General features: G+C 37.0%; 1 protein-coding gene across 1 annotated transcript in view; it reads left to right on the forward strand.

Moving 5' to 3' along the window:
• KIF4A (kinesin family member 4A) overlaps window positions 1-23,807 on the forward strand; it is a 146,476-nt gene that overhangs the window by 65,718 nt on the left and 56,951 nt on the right. Inside the window, exons 14-18 of the mRNA XM_037821548.1 lie at window positions 5,846-5,902; window positions 6,914-7,099; window positions 17,760-17,863; window positions 18,975-19,119; window positions 19,883-19,993. Coding sequence (XP_037677476.1) covers window positions 5,846-5,902; window positions 6,914-7,099; window positions 17,760-17,863; window positions 18,975-19,119; window positions 19,883-19,993 — 603 coding nt within the window. The remainder of the gene's footprint in view (window positions 1-5,845; window positions 5,903-6,913; window positions 7,100-17,759; window positions 17,864-18,974; window positions 19,120-19,882; window positions 19,994-23,807) is intronic.

The raw sequence follows: 23,807 nt of genomic DNA on the forward strand, positions 1-23,807 counted from the left end.
TTTAAATTGGCCAACAGTTTCTTTTATTTCCAAGAGATCTTCTAATTTTTTATTTACTCTTGCAATGTCTTCTTTATGCTCTTCTAGGGTCTTCTGTATGTTGCTTATATCCTGGGCCATGGTTTTCTTGATGTCCTTTAAATCCTTTGCCATATTTTCGTTCCTCGATTGTAGTTCTTTGATTAATTTTGCTAAGTACTGTGCTTCTTCCGATATTTTGATTTGGGAGTTTGGAGTTGGATTCTCCATATCGTCTGGTTTTATCATATGCATTAAGATTTTCTGTTGTTTTTGGCCTCTTGGCATTTGCTTTGCTTGATAGGGTTCTTTCAAGTTGTAAACAAAAGATACCAATCTAATTTTTCAGAAACACAGTTTCTTGGCGTACACTTTCTCTAACTAACCAGCAGATGGTGTCTGCAAGTCACCTATACACCTCCAGTCAGTTCTTCCCAACTCTGTCTCTGTGGTGTGTGGGGAAATGATTCTTGTGGGGTTCAGTTGGAGAACTCAGTTTGGGTGTGTTGCTGGAGCCATCTGCCCTGAATGTGGGGCATGTGTATGGGTGGCCAGAGAGGAAGGGCAGCTTTAATATTCAAATCCCCGAGGTTCCTGGAGATTCAAGGCTGCCGCAAGAGTCTAAGCCTTCATTTCAGTTTTGCCCCAGATTTTCTGTCACTGACCCACATACCACTGGCATTGACATAGCGTCCCTGGGTTTTCCAAGTGGGCCCCCCTTCTCAGCTGTGATCTTCCAGGACCTCTGCTGAGGGAAGGCTGTGCACGTCGTCCCTCAAGCTAAGCCCCGGGCTGCTGGGCCGTGCAGGGAGGCTGTCTGCCTGATGCAAATATTAGCCTATAATTCTTGACTGGTGTAAGTTCTGAATGAAAGGCAGGCAGTAAAGCTGGGCCCCACCCCTTTCCTCTTTAGAGAAGATGGATGTCTTGGGGGGGTCATTAGCATTTCAATGGTCTCTCTCTGCCTGTGCCATACCCTTGTCTGGGTCACAGAACTGGGAACTCAAAATGGCCAAGGCTTTCTCCACTGAGTTGAAAAAGGAACAGAGCTAGTCCGAGGAGACCCTCCGGCTTTCCAAGGTTAGTCGTCACCCAAAGCCTCTGTCTACTTGTTGGGGATTCGCACCTCATAGTGAGCAGTTCATACTCGCTAATTAAAACCCCAGTTGGAGCTCAGCTGAGCTATATTCACTCACTGGGAGAAAGCTTCTCTCTGGCACCACGAGGCTTTGTAGCTCGGGCTATGGGGGAGGGGTCTCCCGATTTGGATCCGCAGTTCTTACTTACAGATTTTGTGCTATAATCTCAGGCATTCCTCCCAAATCAGGTTGGTGTATGATGATTGGACGTTCACGTCTGTCCTCCTGCAGTTGTTCCAGGGGGACTACTTAGCTTCCACTCCTGTCTATGCCGCCACCTTAGATCTCTCTGGTTTTGTTTTTAATGCTATAAAACTTTTGATTGGAGGCTGTTCCAGTTTTCATGTCTCTTGTTCAGGATCACTGGTGTAATCCCATCCCCATAACTGTCAGAAGATTATTTTTCAAGAGCTCTTCTTGCAAGCCTTGTGGTTTGTCGGTTAGTCAAGGTTCGGGGGCTACCAGTAGAGGTAGCAAAAAAGGCGATGAGTAGGGGAGAGGCCAGGGTTGAAGACAAAGAAAATTGGGAACCCTCTATCATGTCTGTTTTAACACTTTTGCATTAGCAACATAGGGAACTGGTGGTTTGATGGGTTGAGCCTTCTACCATAGGTTTTACCCTTGGGAAGACGGTTGCTGCAAAGGAGAGGCTAGGCCTCCCTATAATTGTGCCTAAGAGCCTCCTCCCGAATGCCTCTTTGTTGCTCAGATGTGGCCCTCTCTCTCTAGCTAAGCCAACTTGAAAGGTGAAATCACTGCCCTCCCCACTACGTGGGATCAGACATCCAGGGGAGTGAATCTCCCTGGCAACGTGGAATATGACTCCCGGGGAGGAATGTAGACCTGGCATCGTGGGACGGAGAACATCTTCTTGACCAAAAGGGGGATGTGAAAGGAAATGAAATAAGCTTCAGTAGCAGAGAGATTCCAAAAGGAGCCGAGAGGTCACTCTGGTGGGCACTCTTACGCACACTTTAGACAACCCTTTTTAGGTTCTAAAGAATTGGGGTAGCTGGTGGTGGATACCTGAAACTATCAAACTACAACCCAGAACCCATGAATCTCGAAGACAATTGTATAAAAATGTAGCTTATGAGGGGTGACAATGGGATTGGGAAAGCCATAAGGACCACACTCCACTTTGTCTAGTTTATGGATGGATGTGCAGAAAAGTAGGGGAAGGAAACAAACAGACAAAGGTACCCAGTGTTCTTTTTTACTTCAATTGCTCTTTTTCACTCTAATTATTATTCTTGTTATTTTTGTGTGTGTGCTAATGAAGGTGTCAGGGATTGATTTAGGTGATGAATGTACAACTATGTAATGGTACTGTAAACAATCGAAAGTACAATTTGTTTTGTATGACTGCGTGGTATGTGAATATATCTCAATAAAATGATGATTTAAAAAAAAAAAAAAAAAAAAAAAAAAAGAAAAATAGGGGAAGGAAACAAACAAACAGACAAAGGTACCCAGTGTTCTTTTTTACTTCAATTGCTCTTTTTCACTTTAATTATTATTCTTGTTATTTTTGTGTGTGTGCTAATGAAGGTGTCAGGGGTTGATTTAGGTGATGAATGTACAACTATGTAATGGTACTGTGAACAATCGAATGTACGATTTGTTTTGTATGACTGCATGGTATGTGAATATATCTCAATAAAATGAAGATAAAAAAAAAAGAAAAAAAAAAAAAAGGCGATGAGTAGGGGAGAGGCCAGGGTTGAAGACAAAGAAAATTGGGAACCCTCTATCATGTCTGTTTTAACACTTTTGCATTAGCAATATGAGTAAAATATAGTAGGAGCACAAACGGAAGGGTGAAAAGCCTAGAAAATTCAGGAAGGCATCACAGAAGAAAATGAGTCCTAAAAAATTAATAGGATTTTGCCATTAGACAAAGGGGAAAGGACAGTTCACACAGAGGAAAAGACATGCAAAAGCAAAGAGGTAGGAAAGTAAATGTTTAGAAAATTGTAAGAACATCATTGTGACTGAAGTATAGAGTACATGCTAGGGAATGGCTATCACAAGGTTAAATTTCACCATCTATAATGCCCCTTAAATATAGCTAAAACATCTAATATATGAAAACCTTGTATGAGCCACCTCAGAATTAAGATAATGTACTGCAGAACCCTACTGGAACCAAAACTTACAAGTTCAGAAAATAGTGACCCAGAGCACCATTGTTAATATCCACCACACCATCCTTCAAGGAATTCACACCACCTTATTGCAGGGACTTTAAGTCACATGGGAAAGATGAAAAATTAATAAAATAAGATATTGCATGCTCCATGAGGATCTGGCAGTATGACTGGTACCTGGCATGCCTGCAGAGGAAGTTGCTAGTGGTGGCTGGCTCAGAAAAACTCTGTGGAATCGCCCGTGTCTACCACCAAAATGCACTTGGCACAAGCAGCAGGAGGGTGTTACAGATTGCTACAAGCTGATAAAGTTCCTGGCTTCCAGCCACTGTCAGAGTTAAGCAGAGTAAACCCTTTTATCCAGGGTTCCTGCTGGACCCTTGAATCACACTTCTCCATGTCTATTGTTTGGAAACCCTCCCAGCTATGTTTCTTTTTTTCTTTTTGAAATACACAACAATGTATCCTGTAGCTTTTATTGACTCACTACAGTGAAAGCAAAATGTTTTAAATGTAAGCACTTGTGCCCTTCATTCTGGATTAAAACTGTTTTTATTTTAAGTGAGGATGAAACCCTCTTTTCAATTATGAAGGCAACCATTGTTCCTGGATCTTCCTCCTGGGGTTTATAAAGCGCTAAACTGTACCATTGCTTCCTTTAAAATATAATTCAAGCAAACCTCCTTGTTGCAGTCACCTGTGAGGAAATTCATACAATCCTTTCAGTTCCCACAAAATCAAATACTTTTTTTTTTTTTTTGGTTTTTACCCCCTCCTCTGAGACTAGTTTCATAAAAAGCGTTTTGAATGCCTGGTAATGGTATTGCCTATAGCCTACAATCATGAACTTCATTTAGAAGGGTATTGCTGGTTAATGTAGCACAATGTACCCTAGCCTTCTTCCCGTGACCATCACCTTCAGAAAATCCTCTTTTACTTATCAGTTGTAGCCTTGGAATGGGAGGAAAGAGAGTCATTAGAATGAAATAAATCCTATTAGATATTTACATTTAGGATTATGAAGGCAGAATCCTGCCATATCACAGTAGCCCTAAGATTAAACTTTAGCATTCTGAAATTTCACTGGGGCCAAAAAACTGAAGGTAAACTCACAGTAACAGCATATCTTCTTCAAGGTTTATCCCACCTACTTTTGTCCTGATCCCCTGGAAGGTGCTAGGAAAAGCCTCCTAAAGCCAATGTGATGGGCTCTACTAATCTATCATAGGCCTATAACTAGTCCTTATACTGAAAATTAAAATGGGAGGGATGAAAGTATATCCATTAACCTATAATATATATGAAGTGATTTGTTTTTAAAAAGGATTTGGTATGTCCTGCCCTTGGAAAATCACTAGTACTGTAAATCATGATGAGAGAAGATGTGGGAATGCTGGAGCTTCCTTTAAATTCTCTTTGATCCTCACTAATGGGCAATTTCTAGGCAGAATAAGGGAAATGCTTTACAAACAGCACTTACTGGGGCCTCTTCACTCCTCTCTTTAAAGGTACTGAGATTCACGTTTCAACAACTATTTAATGTTTCATAGGACTGGTACAAGACTCCATGTGCTAACACTAAATTCTTTCCTTGCTATTGAGCCAATAAGTCTTTCATCTATGACCGCCTTAATCATGTGACTTCCTAGAAATAATCCTTCTCATTGCTTTTCAGAACCACTTAAACAGAAGTGGTAATCCATATATTACAATGCCAAATAAAGCCTAAATTCCAGTGGGGAGAACCAAGCTTGCTCATAGGATAGCCTATAAACAAATTAGTCCTAATAAGTGATTTTAGGTTTCCCTTCTAGGTAGCTATTGTTCCAATGCCCAAAAAAGGAATTTGCCCTTCTCTGGTAGGGAATTAGTGCTTACCCTTTGCCTCTAAGTAATCACTACCTGGAGTAGCCACATGTGATCCATTCTTATCTGTAGGAGGGATAGCGACTGCGGTACATTTGTGGGCACATTTTTTCTGCATGTGCACCTGGGGCATTTATTTATTTATGGAGTAGGATCTTGCTCTCTTGACTGATTATTAAATAAAAATCAATGATAACTCTTCATTCTATTCATTTTTATGCTACATTGCCATTATTTGATATGTCTGTTCTTAGGAGGGTATGCCCATGAGAACTGGCTAGACCTGTATGTTATAGAAGGAGACTTAGTGGTAGAACATAAAAAGAAAGGGTAGATTCTGTAAAGTAAATTAACCTTTGGCCTATTGAAATGGCTAAGTGTTTCAATCTGGCCCAATAATCTCTGGCAGAACAGAAGAAGTGCAATAGATATGTTAGTTATCACATGACCTTATTTTTTACTGAGACTACACAATCGCCCTTTATAAAGAAGGATTCTTGGGAGGAGGGAAATGGAAATGGGTGGCTGTTGAGTTATATGTGACCACAAAATGAGTTCAGCACCTTAAATCATCTTTTTGTACACTTGAAAAAAATTAAATAAATAATATAAAAACCATTAATTGGCTTCACCTCAGAATCTTTTCCTAAACTATAACATTTGTCACTACAGGATGAAACTGTTGCTTGCATGGCTGCAGCCACTGATTCTGCAGTGGAACCAGAAGCTGTAAGTAACTGCCCCCTTTGTGTAGAACCAGGAGCTTTAACTGTGCCATTTCCTATAATTTATCACTCAATTGAAGAAGAAAATTATGATTGCCACCATACTGTATAGAATGCCCTGGAAATCCAGAAATTTTGAGTGTAACTCTCAGCTTTCTAAATTTCCCTAACTTGGATAGGTTCTATCTCTAATAGTATAATTGTATTGGATGGCAGGACTTCTCAGGGATGTCACATTCCATGTTTGCAAACTGGCTTACTGAATTACTGTTAGGTGCTGGTATTCTTCATCAACTGTTCAGCAAGTTAAAATGATAAGGGGAACAAATTAGGAAATTACGACAAAGTCAAAAATCTTTAGAGAAGAAAGAAAATTTTGTTCTTAGCATATTTTTTCTATAGATGGGATTATTAGGAGCTAAAAGAACAAGGAAAATATTTTTAGTGCTCATGTTCACATTGAACTATTAGAGGTTTCAAGCAACCTAATAGAGGTTAAAGAGTAAAGTCAAAATGAAAGGCTGAACAGTGGTTTGCTTGAAATGACTTTTTCTCCCTAAAATGAATATATATTGATAGTTTTAATATTAAAAAAGAAGGAAGATAGGAGATAAATCAAGTACTTGAGGTCAGCTATGTGAGTATAAATGAGGCTGCTTCCCCATTTCTTTCATTCCCAAAGTGCCATTTCCAGTGCCCTTTCTCCTCTAAGGACTCTTTGGGATGAGGTAAAATTAAGAAAATTCGGCCACAGCAATAAAACAAAGAGCAAGATGCTTAGTTGGCTCCAAAACAGTCAATTAAAGTGTCTAAAAGAAATAAGGTGCTTGTGAGAGCAGGGAAATAGACCAGCTCAATTTATTGAAGGTGTTTAAAGCAAATGTATGAGAAACCACAGTTATAAAAGAACAGATGTATTGCTAATGGAGAAGCAGCCATGAGGATTGATGCAACAGTGCCTAAGGAACTCCAATTGCTTGTTTCTCTTACAAATCATTATCCTGATCTCTTCTAGCAAGTGGAAACAAGTCCAGAGACCAGCAGATCTTCTGATGCTTTCACTACTCAACATGCTCTACGTCAAGCTCAGATGTCTAAGGAGCTGATTGAATTGAATAAAGCCCTTGCACTGAAAGAGGCCCTAGCTAGGAAGATGACTCAGAATGACAGCCAACTACAGCCTATTCAGTTCCAGTACCAGGTAAACTACTTACTAGTGGCTGCATTTACTCAAGTCTTTAATTGGATGGGAAGAAAACAAGCATGCCATTTAAAAAAAATTTTTTTATTAAGAGAATTTGTAGATTTACACAAAAATCAAGCAGAAAATAAGAGTTCCCTTATACCCGCCCCCTCCATGCAGTTTTCTCTATTACTAATACTTTGCATTAGTGTGGTAACTTTGTTGCAATTGATGAAACAATATTAGTATTGTTAATATAATATATATTATATATATTATTAATATGTATAATATATTATTAACTATAGTCCATAATTTACATTAGGGTTCACTGTGTTGTACAGTCATATGTGTTTTTTAAAATTTTATTCTAGAAACATATATACAACCCCAAATTTCCCCCTTCAACCATTCAAATACACAATTCAGTGGCATCAACTATATTCACAATGTTGTGCTGCCATCACTACTCTCCATTACCAAAACTTTTCCATCACCTGAAACAAACTCGATACCAATTAAGCATTAACTCCCTATTCCCTACCCCTCCCATGCCTGTGATAACCTATATTCTAGTTTCTGACTAAGTTTCAGTGGCTGAGAGATTTCAAATGGAGTTGAGAGGTCATTCTGGAGGTAACTCTTATGCATTATATAGATACCCCTTTTTAGTTTTTATTTATTAGAATAGCTAGAAGGAAATACCTGAAACTGTTGAGCTGCAATCCAGTATCCTTGGTTCTTGAAGATGGTTGTATAATAATATAGCTTATATGTTATGACCATGTGATTGTGAAAACCTTGTGGCTTACATTCCCTTTACCCAGTGTATGAACAAATGAGTAGAAAAATGGGAACAAAAAGTAAAAGAAGTAAATGAATAATGGGGGGAAGGGGTATGGGATGTTTGGGGTGTTCTTTTTTACTTTTATTTTTATTTTTTATATTTCAGAGTAATGAAAAGGTTCTAAAATTGATTGTTTTGATGAATGTACAACTATATGATGATACTGTGATCGATTGTTGTACAGTTTGGATGATTGGATGGTATGTGAATAGTGTGTGAACATATTTCAATAAAATTGCATAAGCATGTAAGAATATGCTTATTCTAATTAACTCATATCAGTGAAATCATACAATATTCATCCTTGTGTATTTGGCTTATACTCAACATGATGTCTGCAAGGTCCATCCATGTTGTCACACATGTATCAGAATTTCATTCCTTTTTAAGGCTGAATAATATTCCATTGTATGTATATACCATGTTTTGCTTATCCATTCATCTGTTTATGAAACCTGGTTGCTTCCAACTTTTGGCAATTGAGAATGATGGCGCTGTGAACATCAGTGTATAAATATCTGTTTGAGTCCCTCCTTTCAATTCTTTTGGGTATATACATATACAAGTGAAATTGCCAAGTCATAAGGCATTTCTATACTTAACTTTCTGAGGCACTGTCAAACTGTCTTCTACAGCAGCCGCAGCACTTTACATTCCCACCAACAATGAATGAATGTTCCTATTTTTCTGCATTCTCTCCAACACTTGTTATTTTCCATTTTTTAAATAGTGACCATTCTAATAGATGCAAAATAGTATCTCATTGTGGTTCTGATTTGGCTAATGATGTTGAATATTTTTTTCATATACTTTTTAGCCATTTGTATTTCCTCTTTGGAGAAATGTCTACTGAAGTCTTTTGCCCATTTTTAAATTGGGTTGTTTGTCTTTTTGTTGTTGAATTGTAGTTCTTTATATATTCTAGATATTAAATCTTTATCAGATATGTGTTTTCCAGATATTTTCTCCCATTCTGTATGCTGTTTTTTATTTTCATGATGAGGTCCTTTGATGCACAAAAGTTTTAAATTTTGATGAAGTCCCATTTATCTATTTTTGTTGTTGTTACTCATGCTTTTGGTATAAAGTCTGAGAAACCACTGCCTAACATAAGGACCTGAAGATATTTCCCTGTTTTCTTTCAGGAGTTTTATAGTTTTGGTTCTTATATTTAGGTGTTTGATTCACTTTGAGTTCATTTTTATATATGGTGTGAGATAGGGGTCCACCTTCATTCTTTTGCATATGGACATTCAGTTTTCCCAGCAACATTTGTTGAAGGAACTATTTTTTCCCTATGGAATAGACTTGGCACCCTTGTAAAAAATCAACTGGCCATAGATGTAAGGGTATATTTCTGAGCTCTTAACTCAGTTCCAGTGGTCTATATGTCTGTGCTTGTGCTGGTACCATGATGTTTTGATTTTGATTACTGTAGCTTTGTAATAAGTTTTAAAATCGGAAAGTGTGAGTCCTCCAACATCATTCTTTTTCAAGAACAAACATAAACTTACAGGACAAAACCCATACAAAGAATTCCAACATAACACTATCCCCCTGATAACCCAGATCCATCAATTTTAATATTTTGATACATTTGCCTTATCGTTCTATCTATTTGTCTGTTTGTCCATCTGTCTGTCAGTCCATTTTCTGGACACTTGAGTGTAGGTTGTATACATCATGCTCCTTAAACACTTAATACCACCATGTACATTTTCTAAGAATAAGGATATTCACTTATGTAACCACTTTAAGTGCAGTTTTCAAGTTCAAGTAATTTCACGTTGATATATATATTCCAAATTTTTCATTTGTCCCAATAATGTCTCCTTGAGTCTTTTTTCCTCCTTCGTTAGATCCAATCCAGGATCATGTATTGCATTTAGTTGTTATTGTCTCTTTAGTTGTTCTTTGTGTGTGTTGGGGGGGGAGCATATATATGCAAAATAAACTTTCCCATCTCACCCACTCCCAAGCATACCATTCAATAGAATTAATCACATTCACAATATTTTGGTACCCTTACCACTTTCCATTACTAAAACATTTCCATCTCCCCAAACAGTAACCCTACATCCATTATGTGTTAACTTTCCCATTCATTCCCCCTGTCACCCACCCCTGGCATTGTATATTCTAATTTCTGTGTCTATGAGCTTTCATATTCTCTGATATTTTCTTTGTAGTTACAGTGGGGCTTAAATATAACATTCTAAATCTAGAACAATCTCTTTTTGCTTTGATACCTACTTAACTTTGATAGTGTATGCAAACTATGTTCCTATACCCCTTCGTCCCCCCACCTTTATGTATTTCTTGTCACAAATTACATGTTTATACATTATGAGTCCCAAACCACTGATTTATCATTACATTTTATGTATTTGACATTTCGATTCTGTAGGTAGTAAAAAAGTGGAGTTACAAACCAAAAATACACAAGTACTGACAATTATATTTACCCATGTCATTACACTTACTGAAGATCTTTATTTCTTCATGTGGCTTTAATCTATCATCTATTATCCTTTCCTTTCAACCTGCAGAACTCTCGAGCATCTCTTGTAGGGCCGGTCTAGTGATGACGAACTACCTCAGCTTTTGTTTATCTGGGAATTCTTAATCTGTCAAAAGTGGTTATATCATAATTTTTATTAAACGAGTATTTAGTGTTTACATATTTATGATTATGTAAATATTTTTCACAGATGAGACATGTAGTATAATATGATTACATTTCCTTTCTTTTACTGCTTTTCATATTTCCTGGAGTTAATAGTAACCCCTTTTTTTTCATTAATGTAGCCTTCTATGTATCTGTCAGTAATTTATATCCAAACCTCATAACAGAACTTTAAAACTCCTTTCATTATGGTCAGACATACCAGGTAATTTACCAATCTATTTCTTTCTTGAAGACAACCATCCTGGAATCTTCTGTCCTGGTTCACTCTCTCTAGGCCTACTACCCAGGTGTCAACCTGGAATCACCATGCTGGGAATTTGCTTCACTCCTCATCTATGTGTTAAAACTCTACTTTATTGGATTCCATGCCCTCCTTGTTTTGTGGATACCCTTTTATTTTGGTGAAACACAATCCAAATAGCATTCTGAGAAAAGGTACATGAAAGATAAATGTTTTAAGCATTGCATGCATGAAAACTGTTTTTTTTCCCCCACTTTTACACTTGTTAGTTTGGCTGGGTTTCGAATTCAACAATGGAAATCAATTTTCTTCAGAATTTTGAAGGTCTTGCCCCATTGTTTTCTATTTCCAATGTTGCTCTTGAGAAGTCTGTTATGATTACTGATTCTTTATAATTGACCTTTATATTTTTTCCTCTGGAAACTTTCAGAATCTTTTCTTTGTTCCCAAGTGTTACATAATGTTACAATGATGTACCTTGATAGACATTTTTTTTTATTGTGCTGGCTGCTTGGTGAGTTCTTTCAATCTAGAAATTCATATCCTCCTTTTCTTGGAAGACTTCTTCTGTTATTTCTTTGATTATGCCCTGTGCCAGTTTGGATATATTATGTCCCCCAAAAGCCATGTTCTTTAATGCAATCTTGTGAGGGCAGACGTTAATCTTTTGATTAAGTGTTTCCATGGAGATGTGACTCAATCAAATGTGGGAAAGACCTTTGATTAAATTATTTCCATAGAGATAGGTACCCCACCTATTCATGGTGGGTCTTAATTAAATCACTGGAGTCCTATAAGAGATCTCACAGACATAAGGAAGACAGAGCAGCTGAGAGGGATGTTTTGGAGAGAAGCTAAGAGCTGACACTGATGCTGACACTTGGAGATGCTTGGAGACATTTGGAGATGCTAGCCCAGAGTTTGCTCTAGAGAAGCTAAGAGAGAAAAGCTCAGAGACATTTTGAAGAAAGCCATCTTGAAACCAGAACCCAGGAGCAAAGGATCAGTAGATGTCAGCCATGTCCCTTCCCAGCTAACAGAGGTTTTCTGGATGCCATCAGCCTTTCTTCAGTGAAGGTATCCTCTTGTTGATGCCTTAGTTTGGACACTTTTATGGCCGTAGAACTGTAAATTTGTAAACTAATAAATTCCCTTTATAAAAGCCAATCCATTTCTGGTATTTTGCGTAACGGCAACTCTAGCAAACTGGAACATGCTCCCCTCTCCATTTTTTGTTTTCTCTTTCTTGCATTCCTCGTAGTAAGATATTGGACCTTCTTTGCTTTTCTTATCTTCCTTCTATTTTCCGTATCTTTGTCTGTTTATTCTACTTTGTGGGCAATTTCCTTCTCCTGGTGAATTTTTTTTTATTTGACTGTTTCTAAGAGGGCTTTTCTGATCCTCTAATTGTTCCTTTCTAGGAATAATTCTATTCATAGATGTAGTGCTCATCTCTAAGGATAAGAATTATAATTTTGTTGAGGTTTTCTGCTTCTCCCCACCTTGCCTCTGTTTCCTCCAAATTCCTTTCTTCATTGTGTTTGTTTTGGTCTTTTTCATGTAAGAAGCTTTCTTCAAGTTTCTAGTGATCCTTTACTGTCCATTCATGTTTAAGAGTAAGGCACTAAAAGCCTATAGAAAGTTCTGTATGCATGAGTTTTCTCCTGGGCTAGTCAATTTCCAATAAAGGAGTCTTTTAGTCCCCTGCCTAAAGTTGTGTGGGCAGAGTTGCAGCAGGACATCATTCTGGTAACCCAGAGAGAATAAGAGACTTGGAGTCTCTCCAGTCATATGGAAATGCTTATTTAATCTACAATTAGCAGTATGGTACTTCATTCCTGCCTCCATTTGTATCTGAGATCTGTGAGTCCAGCCTCTCAGGTTCAATCCCTCCAGAGCAGAAACCTCTTTCTGTATAGTGTTTTTCAGTTTATTCAGTCCCACCCTACATCCCCTTATCTCTCCAATTCTTGAGACTCTCTGTGGTTCTTTGGTACAAATTGGCTTGATTTTTATTAGCATCTATCCTATATGAGTGAGATTTTGGGTTTTCCACTCTGCTAAGTCACTTATCCAGTTGCTTTCCTCTTCCAAAAGTTTGTGGACCTCTCTTGACTGCTCTCCTCTCCTCTTCATTCTTGTTAACTTATACTCATTTTATGGGTCATTTTAGTAGGATTTCAGGAGAGAGCAAGTTAAATATGTAGCTAGATCTCCATGTTTAATAGGACAAACACCTAGCCTTTTTAAATTTGAATATATTTTGTCTTTTCCAGGATAAACAAAAGGTTAATGGTAAGATTGAGGAATTATTCCTCTCTTGTACTCTTGCCTAGAAACATGGGGACATATGTTCCCTCAGTGTACTTCTAACCCTATAAGGAGGAGGAGTAGTGAGATATACCTTAGCAAGTCATCTATTCCTTTTCCCCATGGACTCAAATATGCTTGGACTCCCAAACCTAAAAGTTAAGAGGAAATAAATCTTTAATGTAAACCTTTTAATCACATGCAAATTACTTTCTCTCTTTTTATGAGAAATAAATACAGTTTTATGTTCTAAATGGTATTTTTCCTATCACTGTGAAGAATTGCCATAGAACAATTTGGGAGGCATAAGGTATGATCGAAGATTACCATAAGTTGTAGCATACCAGGACTGAAATATTTGGATGATTCCCCCTGTGGAAGTGTTAGAGACAATAATTGACTAAAGGTGACATATGTAATGAAGTGATATTATTTTTCACACATCAGATTGGTAAAAATTTTGATGTGAGTAATATCAAATATTGGCAGGGTGCAGGTAAACAAGTACTCTCATACATAGTTGGTTAGAGTATAAATTGGTATAGCTACTTTGGAGGGCAGTTTGCCAGTATCTATTAAAATTAAAAAATGTATACCCCCCATGACCCTGTAATTCCACATCTCTCTAGCTACCTTGGAAAAACCCTTGCACATATACACAGAAGGTATGTATAAGAATATTTAATTATGGCAAAAAAAGAATGAGGTAGACCTACATGTGCTAATATAAATAAATCTCCAAGTCCAATTAAGTTAAAAAAGGCAAGTTACAGTTGGTAGGGAAGTAGAATGGTGAAGCCCCTCTGGATGGCAGTGTGGTAGTTCCACAGAAGGCAAAGTACAGGGTTGCCAAATAATCCTGCAACCCCATTATTTGATATATACTTGGAAGAACTGAAAGCAGGGACATGAACAGGCATTTGTACGCTGGTGTTTATGGCGGCAATATTCACGATTTGCAATGGATAGAGGTGGTCCAAGGGTACATCAATGAGTGAATTGAAAGGGAACTGTGGTGTATACATACAATGGAATATTAAGCTGCTGCAAGAAGGAATGAAGTTGTGAGACATGCAACTAGGTGAATGAACCTTGAGAACATTATGTTGAATGAAATAAGCCAGAAACAAAAGAACCAATATTGTAAGGCCTCACTAACATAAACTAACCATAATGAGCAATTGCTGAGAATTGAATTTGAGAGCATAGGTTATCAGGGGATAGACTGTGGTTGCAGGAGTACAGAATGTTCAATAAGGCTTACTGCAAAGGTTTCTAAATTGTAACTCACATCTATTCCTGAGTTTTAACTGTTATTTAAGAGACTTTTATTTGGTACAAAATTTATATTGTCTTTAGCACACTATCTAATTTAACCTGCATGGTCAGTTTATTTAAACAACATAATTACATGGAACCTAGAATAGGGAATGAGATCTTGTTATTCTGTACAGGTTAATGTAATACCCTGATACATTCCAGAGTATTTGGGGCAGAAAATAAAAAAGTATTTGCAAATTCCCCTTGAGGGACTGGGGGAAAATGTGGAAATATTAAACTTCCCCACCTGGGGAATTCCTGATATTCTTGCAAGCATTAGGGACTCCCAATTTAATAACTCAAGCCCTTGATCTTGGGGCTTGCCCTTATGAAACTTACTCATGCAAAGGAGAAGCTAAGCTTACTTATAATTATGCCTAAGAGTCACCCCCCAGAGAACCTCTTGTTGCTTAAATGTGGCCTCTATCTCCCAGTCAACTCTGCAAATAAACTTACTACCTTCCCCCCTACATGGGACATGACTCCCATGGGTGTAAGTCTCCCTGGCAACATGGGACATGATTCCCAGGGATGAGCCTGTCCCTGGTATTGTGGGATTGCGAATGCCTTCTAGACCAAAAGGGAGAAAAGAAATAAAACAAAATAAAGTTTCAGTGGCTAAGAGATTTCAAATAGAGTTGAGAGGTAATTCTAGAGGTTATTCTTATGCATTATACAGATATTTCCTTTTAGTTCCTAGTGTGTCAGAATAGCTAGAAGGTAATACCTGAATCTGTTGAACTGTAATCCAGTAGACTTGATTCTTGATGATGGTTGTATAACTATATAGCTTTTATTGTGGGACCATGTGATTGTGAAAACCTTGTTGACCCTTTATCCAATGTATGGGCAGATGAGTAATAAAATAAAGACCAAAAATATATAAATAATAGGGGGAGATAAGGGGTATGGGATGCTTTGGGTTTTCTTTTAAATTTTTATTTTTTTCTTTATTTTGGAATAATGGAAGTATTCTAAAATTGATTGTGGCGATGAATGCACACTATAGGATGATACTGTGAACCACTGATTGTATACTTTGGATGGATTATATGGTGTGTGACTATATCTCAGTAAAATTGCATTTTTAAAAAAGGCAAGTTACACAAAGGATTACAAACACTGAATCTTTATATATTTTTTTCTTAGTTGCTAGGGTATTAAAATAGCTAGAAGGAAAGAATTGAAATGTTGGAACTGTAACCCACAAAATTCTTTGAAATTTGCTCTATAGCTACCTGTTAAATTGTACTTTAAAAGTTACCACCTTTCTGTACATATGTTATATTTCACAATAAGAAAATTACTGAAACTATGTTACTGTAACCCATAACATTCTTTGAAATTTCCTATATAACCACTTGTTAAATCATACTTTGAAAAATATCACCTTTCTGCATATATGTTATATTTCACAATAAGGAAATAACTGAAATTGTGGAACTGTAACCCATAACATTCTTTGAAATTTGCTCTATAGCTACTCATTGAATTGTATGATGAAAATTATCACCTTTCTATATTTATGTTATATTTCACAATAAGGAAATAACTGAAACTGTGGAACTGTAATCCATAACATTCTTTGAAATTTGCTCTCTAAATACTTGTTAAATCGCACTTTGAAAGTTATCACTTTAATGTATATGTTATGTTCCACAATAAAAAAAAATTGGAAAAAAGACAAGTTACAGAAAAATATATACATATAGTGTAATTCTATTTATGTTTAACATACAGCTGCACACATTTTAGTAGGTACATATGTGTGTGTAAATGTCTAAAAAAAATCTGGAAAATATGCACCAAGCTGATAACTGTGATTACTTCTGAAAAGGGGACTGGAATTTTGGCAGGGATGTAGCAGTCAAGGGGACTTGACCTTCATATGTGTTGTTTGGAGTATTTTTTTTTATAAGAATGTATTCATGTGATTCTTGTATAAGTAAAAGTAAATATAATAAACATATGTTATATATATGCCCACACAAATATAATATTGGCCAGTTTAAATAGGCAGGATAATTAAAAAGCAATGAGATTGATTTTCATTAGTTTTCCTGCAGTAGCTAAGTACATTGCTTGGAAAACAGCTCTAGCCTATTTAGAAACATGTGTGGTATAGCCCTACCTAACTGGCCTCTGCTTCTTTATGTCAATTCAATACTGGTTTATAGCTTGCGTATAAACTTCTTGATTCAACCATTCAGCCAGTTTTCTTTAATCTTTTTGAGTTATGAGAAAAGGAAGCAACCTGTTCCTTGGGTTTTCCCAATCTTAGAAACTAAGAAACTTTGGTTTCTAGAATTCTGTTTATGTTCTGTCAGCATGCAGAACTGCAGTTGCTATTGAATAGATATTTTTGAAAGTACATTTGTACAGCTATTTACAGTTTATGAAATGTCTTTATTTTATCTTATTTGGTCTTCTCAACAAACCTGTGACCTAAGTGTTACAGTTAATTATTTACATAGATAGGGACTTGTGTTAGGGATTCCCAAGACCATTCCTAGGTTCAATAGGAGGACTCACAGGAATCTGCATATAATCATTCTCATGGCTAAGATTTATTACAGTGAAAGGACACAAAGCAAAATCAGCAAAGGGAAAAGATACATGGGGCAAAGTCCAGAGGAAACCAGGCACAGGCTTCCAACGGCCCTCTCCCAGTAGTGTCACATAGGGAGCATTTAATTCTTTGAGCAACGTGTGAAATGTTGTCAATCAGGAAGCTCACCTGAGTCCAGGGTTTTCATTGGGAATCAGTCATGTAGACACCCTCTGCCCAGCATGCACCAATTTCCAGGCTCCCAGAAGGAAAGACGGGTGTTCAGGATAAACCAGATTGTTTGGACAGTTAGGCACAGTGAGCCACTCTTACTAGTTAGGGAATGGTGGGAACCCTACTGAAATCTATTTTCCCAGACACCAACTAAGGGCCAACCTTGCAAGCAGAGCTTTTGAAAGATTAATAGTCTCAGGCCTGCTATGTTAACTCTTTCCTACACAGAATCTAAGGCTCAAAGAGATGAAGTGACTTTGCTTACAATATTAAGCTAGTAATTGTTGGAGTCAAGATTCAAACCCAGGCCTTTGGATTCCAAGTCCATTCTTTTTCCACTACATAACTTAAATATCCATCAAAATAAGGATTGTTTTTAGTGTGCAAAGTGGTAAAATTCATGCATAGTTCCTTAAAACATGGGATGTTGAAGTGATTTTCTTCCCGTGCCTTATAATGCTCTTTCTCTCTGACTTATAACCTTTCTAGGATAACATTAAAAATCTGGAATTGGAAGTTATCAATCTACAAAAGGAAAAGGAAGAATTGGTTCTTGAACTTCAGACAGCAAAGAAGGATGTCAACCAAGCCAAGTAAGAATAAAGTCAATTAATATTATTTCGAGTTCCTACTATGTGGAAGGAGCTAGAGGAGCAATAGAGAAGAATATGACCCATTCATTTTCTGACGCCAAAGGATTTAACCTAGTTTTGGAGAGGAGACATAAATACAAGAAAAGTTAAGTAATCGAGATTTTAAATAACATCTCAGGATGACAGTAGAAGAAATGCTGTAGCACAGTATGTGATTAATAGCCAAATAAATTTCTTAGGCAGTAATTGCTTTAAGAGTTCAGAGGCAAGAAATATCAATTCAGGCTGGCATGATTAAGGAAGTCTTTATAAAAAGTTAGCATTTGAGGTGATTAGACCTACTTGACAGCAGCAGTTTCCTTGTCCCTGCACTGATGGAAAATTAGCTTATAAATAGAATTAATATTCAGGCTAGTGATTGGGAAATCAATCTAGCCATCCCGTAGTCAGTTAAAAATAAAGCCAAGACAGACAACTAGAACTTCTCACTCTGCCTCAGACCTCTGCCTTATTGGCTGTTCCACCTGCTTTTTACTCAATGACTATTATATCTCTCTATTGAGTCTAAAACTTGTGTTCTTAAAAGTTATGCTACATGTTTAATTCCCATCTCTGACTTGTGGAATAATCGTGAGAATTATTCCTTATGGCTAAAATGAAGTGAATGCCTCCAAAGAACCATCCTTTTGACACAGAGTGGTGGTGAGGCAGGGTGTATTGAGGCAGTTGTATTATCATATACTCAAAAAAATTTATTGTTTTACTCTTTGTATTAAGCCCCTATTATTGAAACAGTTTTGGTTGTTTGGGTGGTATCCATTATTTTTATTTTATGTTATTGTGGTTATATATATATACACACACACACACACACACATATATAAAACATAATTTTGCCATTTTAACCATTTTATGTATACAATGCAGTGTCATTAATTACATTTACAATGTTGTGCTACCATAACCACTAGTATCCATTATTTCAAAGATGGCTATGTGACTGGTAACCTCTTATATATATCAGGGTTGTGAACCTGGGAGTCTAGTTGTATGTCTTTTGAAGTCAGGTTTTGCTGCTGTTAGTCTTCACTCCTACAACATCTGTGTTTAGGTTGAGTGAGCGCCGCCGCAAACGTCTCCAGGAACTGGAGGGTCAAATAGCAGATCTGAAGAAGAAACTGAGTGAACAGTCCAAACTTCTGAAGCTGAAGGAATCCACAGAGCATACTGTCTCCAAACTGAACCAGGAGATACGAGTAATAAACTATACCCTTGCATTTACCCCACTGGAACTTATAAGTATACCAATTAGAATTATACTACAAGAGGTGTTTTCAGGCGAGAAGGTAGCCGGCAAGCCTATCATTTCAAGTGTCTAAGTCTCCATAAATGTCCCTTTTTGCAGGACATTGTCCTAGTGTGACAGAATCTGAATAATAAAACTCTGCCTTGACATTCAGAGTTTAATATTATACTCCATGAAAACAAAGGACAGAGGCACCTCAATATTTAATGGTGATATCCTAACCACCTTCCACCTGATCATATGGAATAATTCCTTAAAGTAGCAACAAAGTGAAAGAAACCTGAGAGCGAAGTCACTTTTCAGTTATTGCATGTTCAATTTCTGACATTTGTAAAGTAGTTATGGGCCACTTGTTCTGAAACCCTTAGTGTACAAGAGTTGCTAGGTGGATTTGTCCTTGAGGCTTAATAGATATTTCCTAACATGCTGTCCCTTGAAATTTCATTTATATATAATGAATTTAGGGCTGGATTTAGCTTCTAGGTAAATTTTTTTCTTTTATTTCTTCAGAGTATTCAGTTGTACAGTCTATACTTGGAAACCCTGTGCAAGCATAGCAAAGGGTATTGCAGACCTAATCAGAAAATCTGTTGGTAGTCTTCTCAGTTTAGTTCTGGGTGTCCTGTCTTCTTAATGGTAAGTCTATCCATCTGCACCTCAGCATAGAATAAAGTGCAGGTGACTAATATGTTTGCTGATTTTTGTTTTTACAGGTGATGAAAAACCAGCGAGTACAGCTAATGCGTCAGATGAAAGACGATGCTGAGAAGTTTAGACAGTGGAAGCAGCAAAAAGACAAAGAAGTAATCCAGTTAAAAGAACGAGTAAGTAACTAAAACTCAGTAAACCCTCCTCTGAGTTAACAACATTAAAGCTTCTCTTTAAACAACTGGTGTCTCCATTATTGTGACACATTCATGAATTTAATAGCTATTTATTAAAAATGTGCTCTGTGCGAGGTACTATCTACTAGGTATCATGGGAAATAGAAAAATGAATAGTATGAGCTCTGCTCTTGAAGAATGTCTTGTCTACAGGGGAAAGTAAGATATAAGCACAGATTTCTCCAATAAAAGAAATAAAGAGATATGGGCTTTAAGAATGGTATAAAATACTAAAGTAATTAAAACAAAGGAAAGCACACTTCCAGTTGGAGTGAAAAGATGCTAGCTGAACAGGCTCTGAATAATAGGGAAAGTTCTGATAGAGATAAGTACAGGCATTCCAGGAACAGCAGGGGTAAAGATAGAGAGATGGCAACTTTCTAGGCAGATTCCAGGAATGGCAAATAATCCAGGTGAGAAAAGGATAATAGTAGGAAGTTTAATTCTAAAAAAAAAAAACAAGTTGAAACTAGATTGTTAAAGACCCAAGAAGTTTAAGCTTTATTTTGTTAGCAGTGTAAATATCTTTAAGGTGTTTGAGAAATGAAGTGATATGAGGAAAATGTACTGCTTTAGGAAGATACATTTGGGGGAAGGGTGTATGTGCCGGTTTGGATGTATTATGTCCCCCAAAATTTCATGCTCTTTGATTCAGTCTTGTGGGGGCAGATGTATTAATATTGATTAGGTTGGAATCCTTTGATTGAGTGTTTCCATGGAGACGTGACTCAATCAACTGTGAGTAACCTGTTTGGATTATTCCCATGGAGATATGGACCCCACCCATTCAGGGTGGATCTTGATTTAATCAATGGAGTCCTGTAAAAGAGCTCACAAACAGAAGGACCTCAGAGCAACTGAGAGTGACATTTTAGGGAGCAGCTTAGAGAGATATTTTGGAGACAGCCACTGAAAGCAAACTTTTGCTGACACTTTGGGGATGCTAGCCCAGTGTATGCTCGGGAGAGGCTAAGAGAGGACAAAACACCCCAAGAGCAACATTTTGAAGTACGCACAGGAGCTGAGAGAGGAGCTAGAACACAACCCAGGATCATCAGATGCCAGCCACGTGCCTTCCCAGCAGAGTTTTTCCAGACGCCATTGGCTTTCCTTTGCTGAAGGTATACTTGTATAGAACAAAATGAAGTCTGGAGGACCTAGAGGCTGAAACATAAGTTAAGAAAATACTGTATACTACAGAAAGATAGTAAGTACTTGAATTAGAGTGGTAACAATGTTCCCTGAAAGCACATTGGAATTAACATTGGTTTGAGAAAGATTTAGAAGAATCAGCCAGAATATGATGTTTTGGTTCAAGAAGAAAGGAGAAGAGACATACTTTCAGATGGCAGTGCGAGGAGCTTCAAGGTCCCTCTCCCCAGCCAAACCACTACAACTGATAAAATTTATAAAAAACAACCAGTGTACCCTAAGTTAAACCATGGACTATGGTTAATAGTACAATTTTATATAAATATGCTTTCATCAATTGTAATAAATATTTCCCACCAATGCAGGGTGTTAATAATAGGGTGATATATAGAAATCCTGTATTTTATGCATGATTAATCTGGAAACCCACAACATCCCTAATTTAAAAAAATCTAGAAATTGTCCTAAAGGCATACAGCAAATGGAGAAACATTTATTCAAGAAAACCTATTAAATCTCTGTAAGAACAGCAAAAGTGTGTGGTATTTGAGCTATGACCAGCTCTCTCTCCTGACTTTCCCTCACCATACCACACCACCCCCTACCCACCCAGCCCCCCAACCCTCAGCTTCCAGTCTATAACTATGCTTTCTTTCTAGTAAGGGCAGACCACCAGCATGTTTCAGCCTTTACAGCTCTGTGTTGCTGAAGGTCTGTTTCAGGTAGGAGCAGCTAAAAAGTCTGAGGATCCTTTCTTCCCAGCCCCCATGTGTAGGTTAGAAGCTCTACTCCCACTGAGAAGGCCGGAATACTGGCTTGCACCCCAGCTAATCACAGGGACAAGGTAGAGCTTTCATTTCAGGAGAGACAAGTCAAGAAGAACAATATCTCCTGCCTCTGCCCAAAACCCTCTTGTGGAACAGGGGTATCACTCTGAGAGGAGTGGGCCATTCTCTCAATGCCTAGGTCTAAAGCAGGGTGCAAAAGTTTTGCCCAGGGGGACAGACAATCCATAGGGACAGAGAACTCCATAATTCTCCTTAAAGGGACCTACTTTATTAGGAACAGAGCTTGGGGAAGTTCAAATGTAAAGGTGCTGCTGAAAACAATGGAAACTTTGGTTGTGCTTATGAGAGACAAGTGAAACAGCAGAAACAGTTTTCAAAGATGTAATTGCTTAAAACTTCCAAAATTGTTGAAAAACATTAATATATACATTTAGAAGCTCAATGAACTCCAAGTAGGATAAATGGAAAGAGAGCCACACCCAGACACATCAAAGTCAAATGTTGAATGACACACAAAAATGTGAAAGCAAGAGAAAATGATTCATCAAATATAAGGAAACCAATAATGTTAACAGCTGAATTTTTAATAGAAACAATGGAAGCCAGAAGTCATGGGACAACATACTCAAAATGCTAAAAATTCTAATGCTATCTTTCAGAAATGGAGGGCAAAAATTTTGTGTTATATAAATGTTACCATAATAAAAATTCTTTCAAAAAATTAAGGCAAAATAAAGATATTCCCAGACAAAAGCTTAAAGAATCTCCTGCTAGCAGAACTACCTTAAAAGAAATATTAAAGGAACTTCAGGCTGAAAGCGAGAGATACCAGACAGTAATTTGAATCTGCACACACACACACACAAAAAAAGAGTAATAGTAAAAGGTAATTATGTAGGTAATTCTAAAAGTGTATAATTGCAGATTTCTCCTTTCTTCTCTTAACTGACTTAAAAAGTAATTGTATAAAACAATATGTATATAACAGTATTCATGGGCCTATAACACATAGATACGTAATATATTTTCACACTAAGAGCACACAGGAGGCAGGTGGGAGCAAAGCTATATTTGAGTAAGGAAATGACATCAGATGGTAATGAGAATCCACAGGAAGAAGTGAAAAGAACTAGAAATGGCAAATAAGAAGGTAATATAACAAACATTCTAAATATATACTTGCTCTCCAGCTTCTCGAAAAGACATAAATTGTATAAAGTAATAATTGTAAAAATATATTTGAGTTACTTATAGATGTAATATGCATAACAATAGCACAAAAAAGGGGGAAGCGGGAATAGAGCTGTATAGGAGTAACATTTCTATATCTCACCAAAATTCTGTTAAATATAAATCTGAAGTAGATTCTGGTAAGATAAGATGTTTATTATAAACTTTAGAGCAATCACTAAGAATATAAATTTAAAAATATAATGAAATAATCATTAAAGGAATTAATACAATACACTAGAAAATATTCACTTAATGCAAAAAAATCAGTAAAGGTTGATTGTATACCATGGATGATTGTATGGTATGTGAATATATTTCAATAAAACTGAATTAAAAAAAAAAATCAGTAAAGGAAGAACAGGATAAAAGAAGATATGAGACATATAGAAAATAAAAGGTAAACTTGAAGACATAAGTCCAGCAATATCAATAATAACATTAAACGTGACTGGATTAAACAATCTAATCAAATGGCAGAGGTTGTCAAGCTGAATTAAAAACAAGACCTAACTATATGCTGTCTGCAAGAGAAACACTTTAGGTTTATAGATGCAAATAGATTGAAAGGAAAAGTATGGAAA

Source organism: Choloepus didactylus, chromosome X, assembly GCF_015220235.1.
Source record: "Choloepus didactylus isolate mChoDid1 chromosome X, mChoDid1.pri, whole genome shotgun sequence".
Taxonomy (NCBI): Eukaryota; Metazoa; Chordata; class Mammalia; order Pilosa; family Megalonychidae; genus Choloepus; species Choloepus didactylus.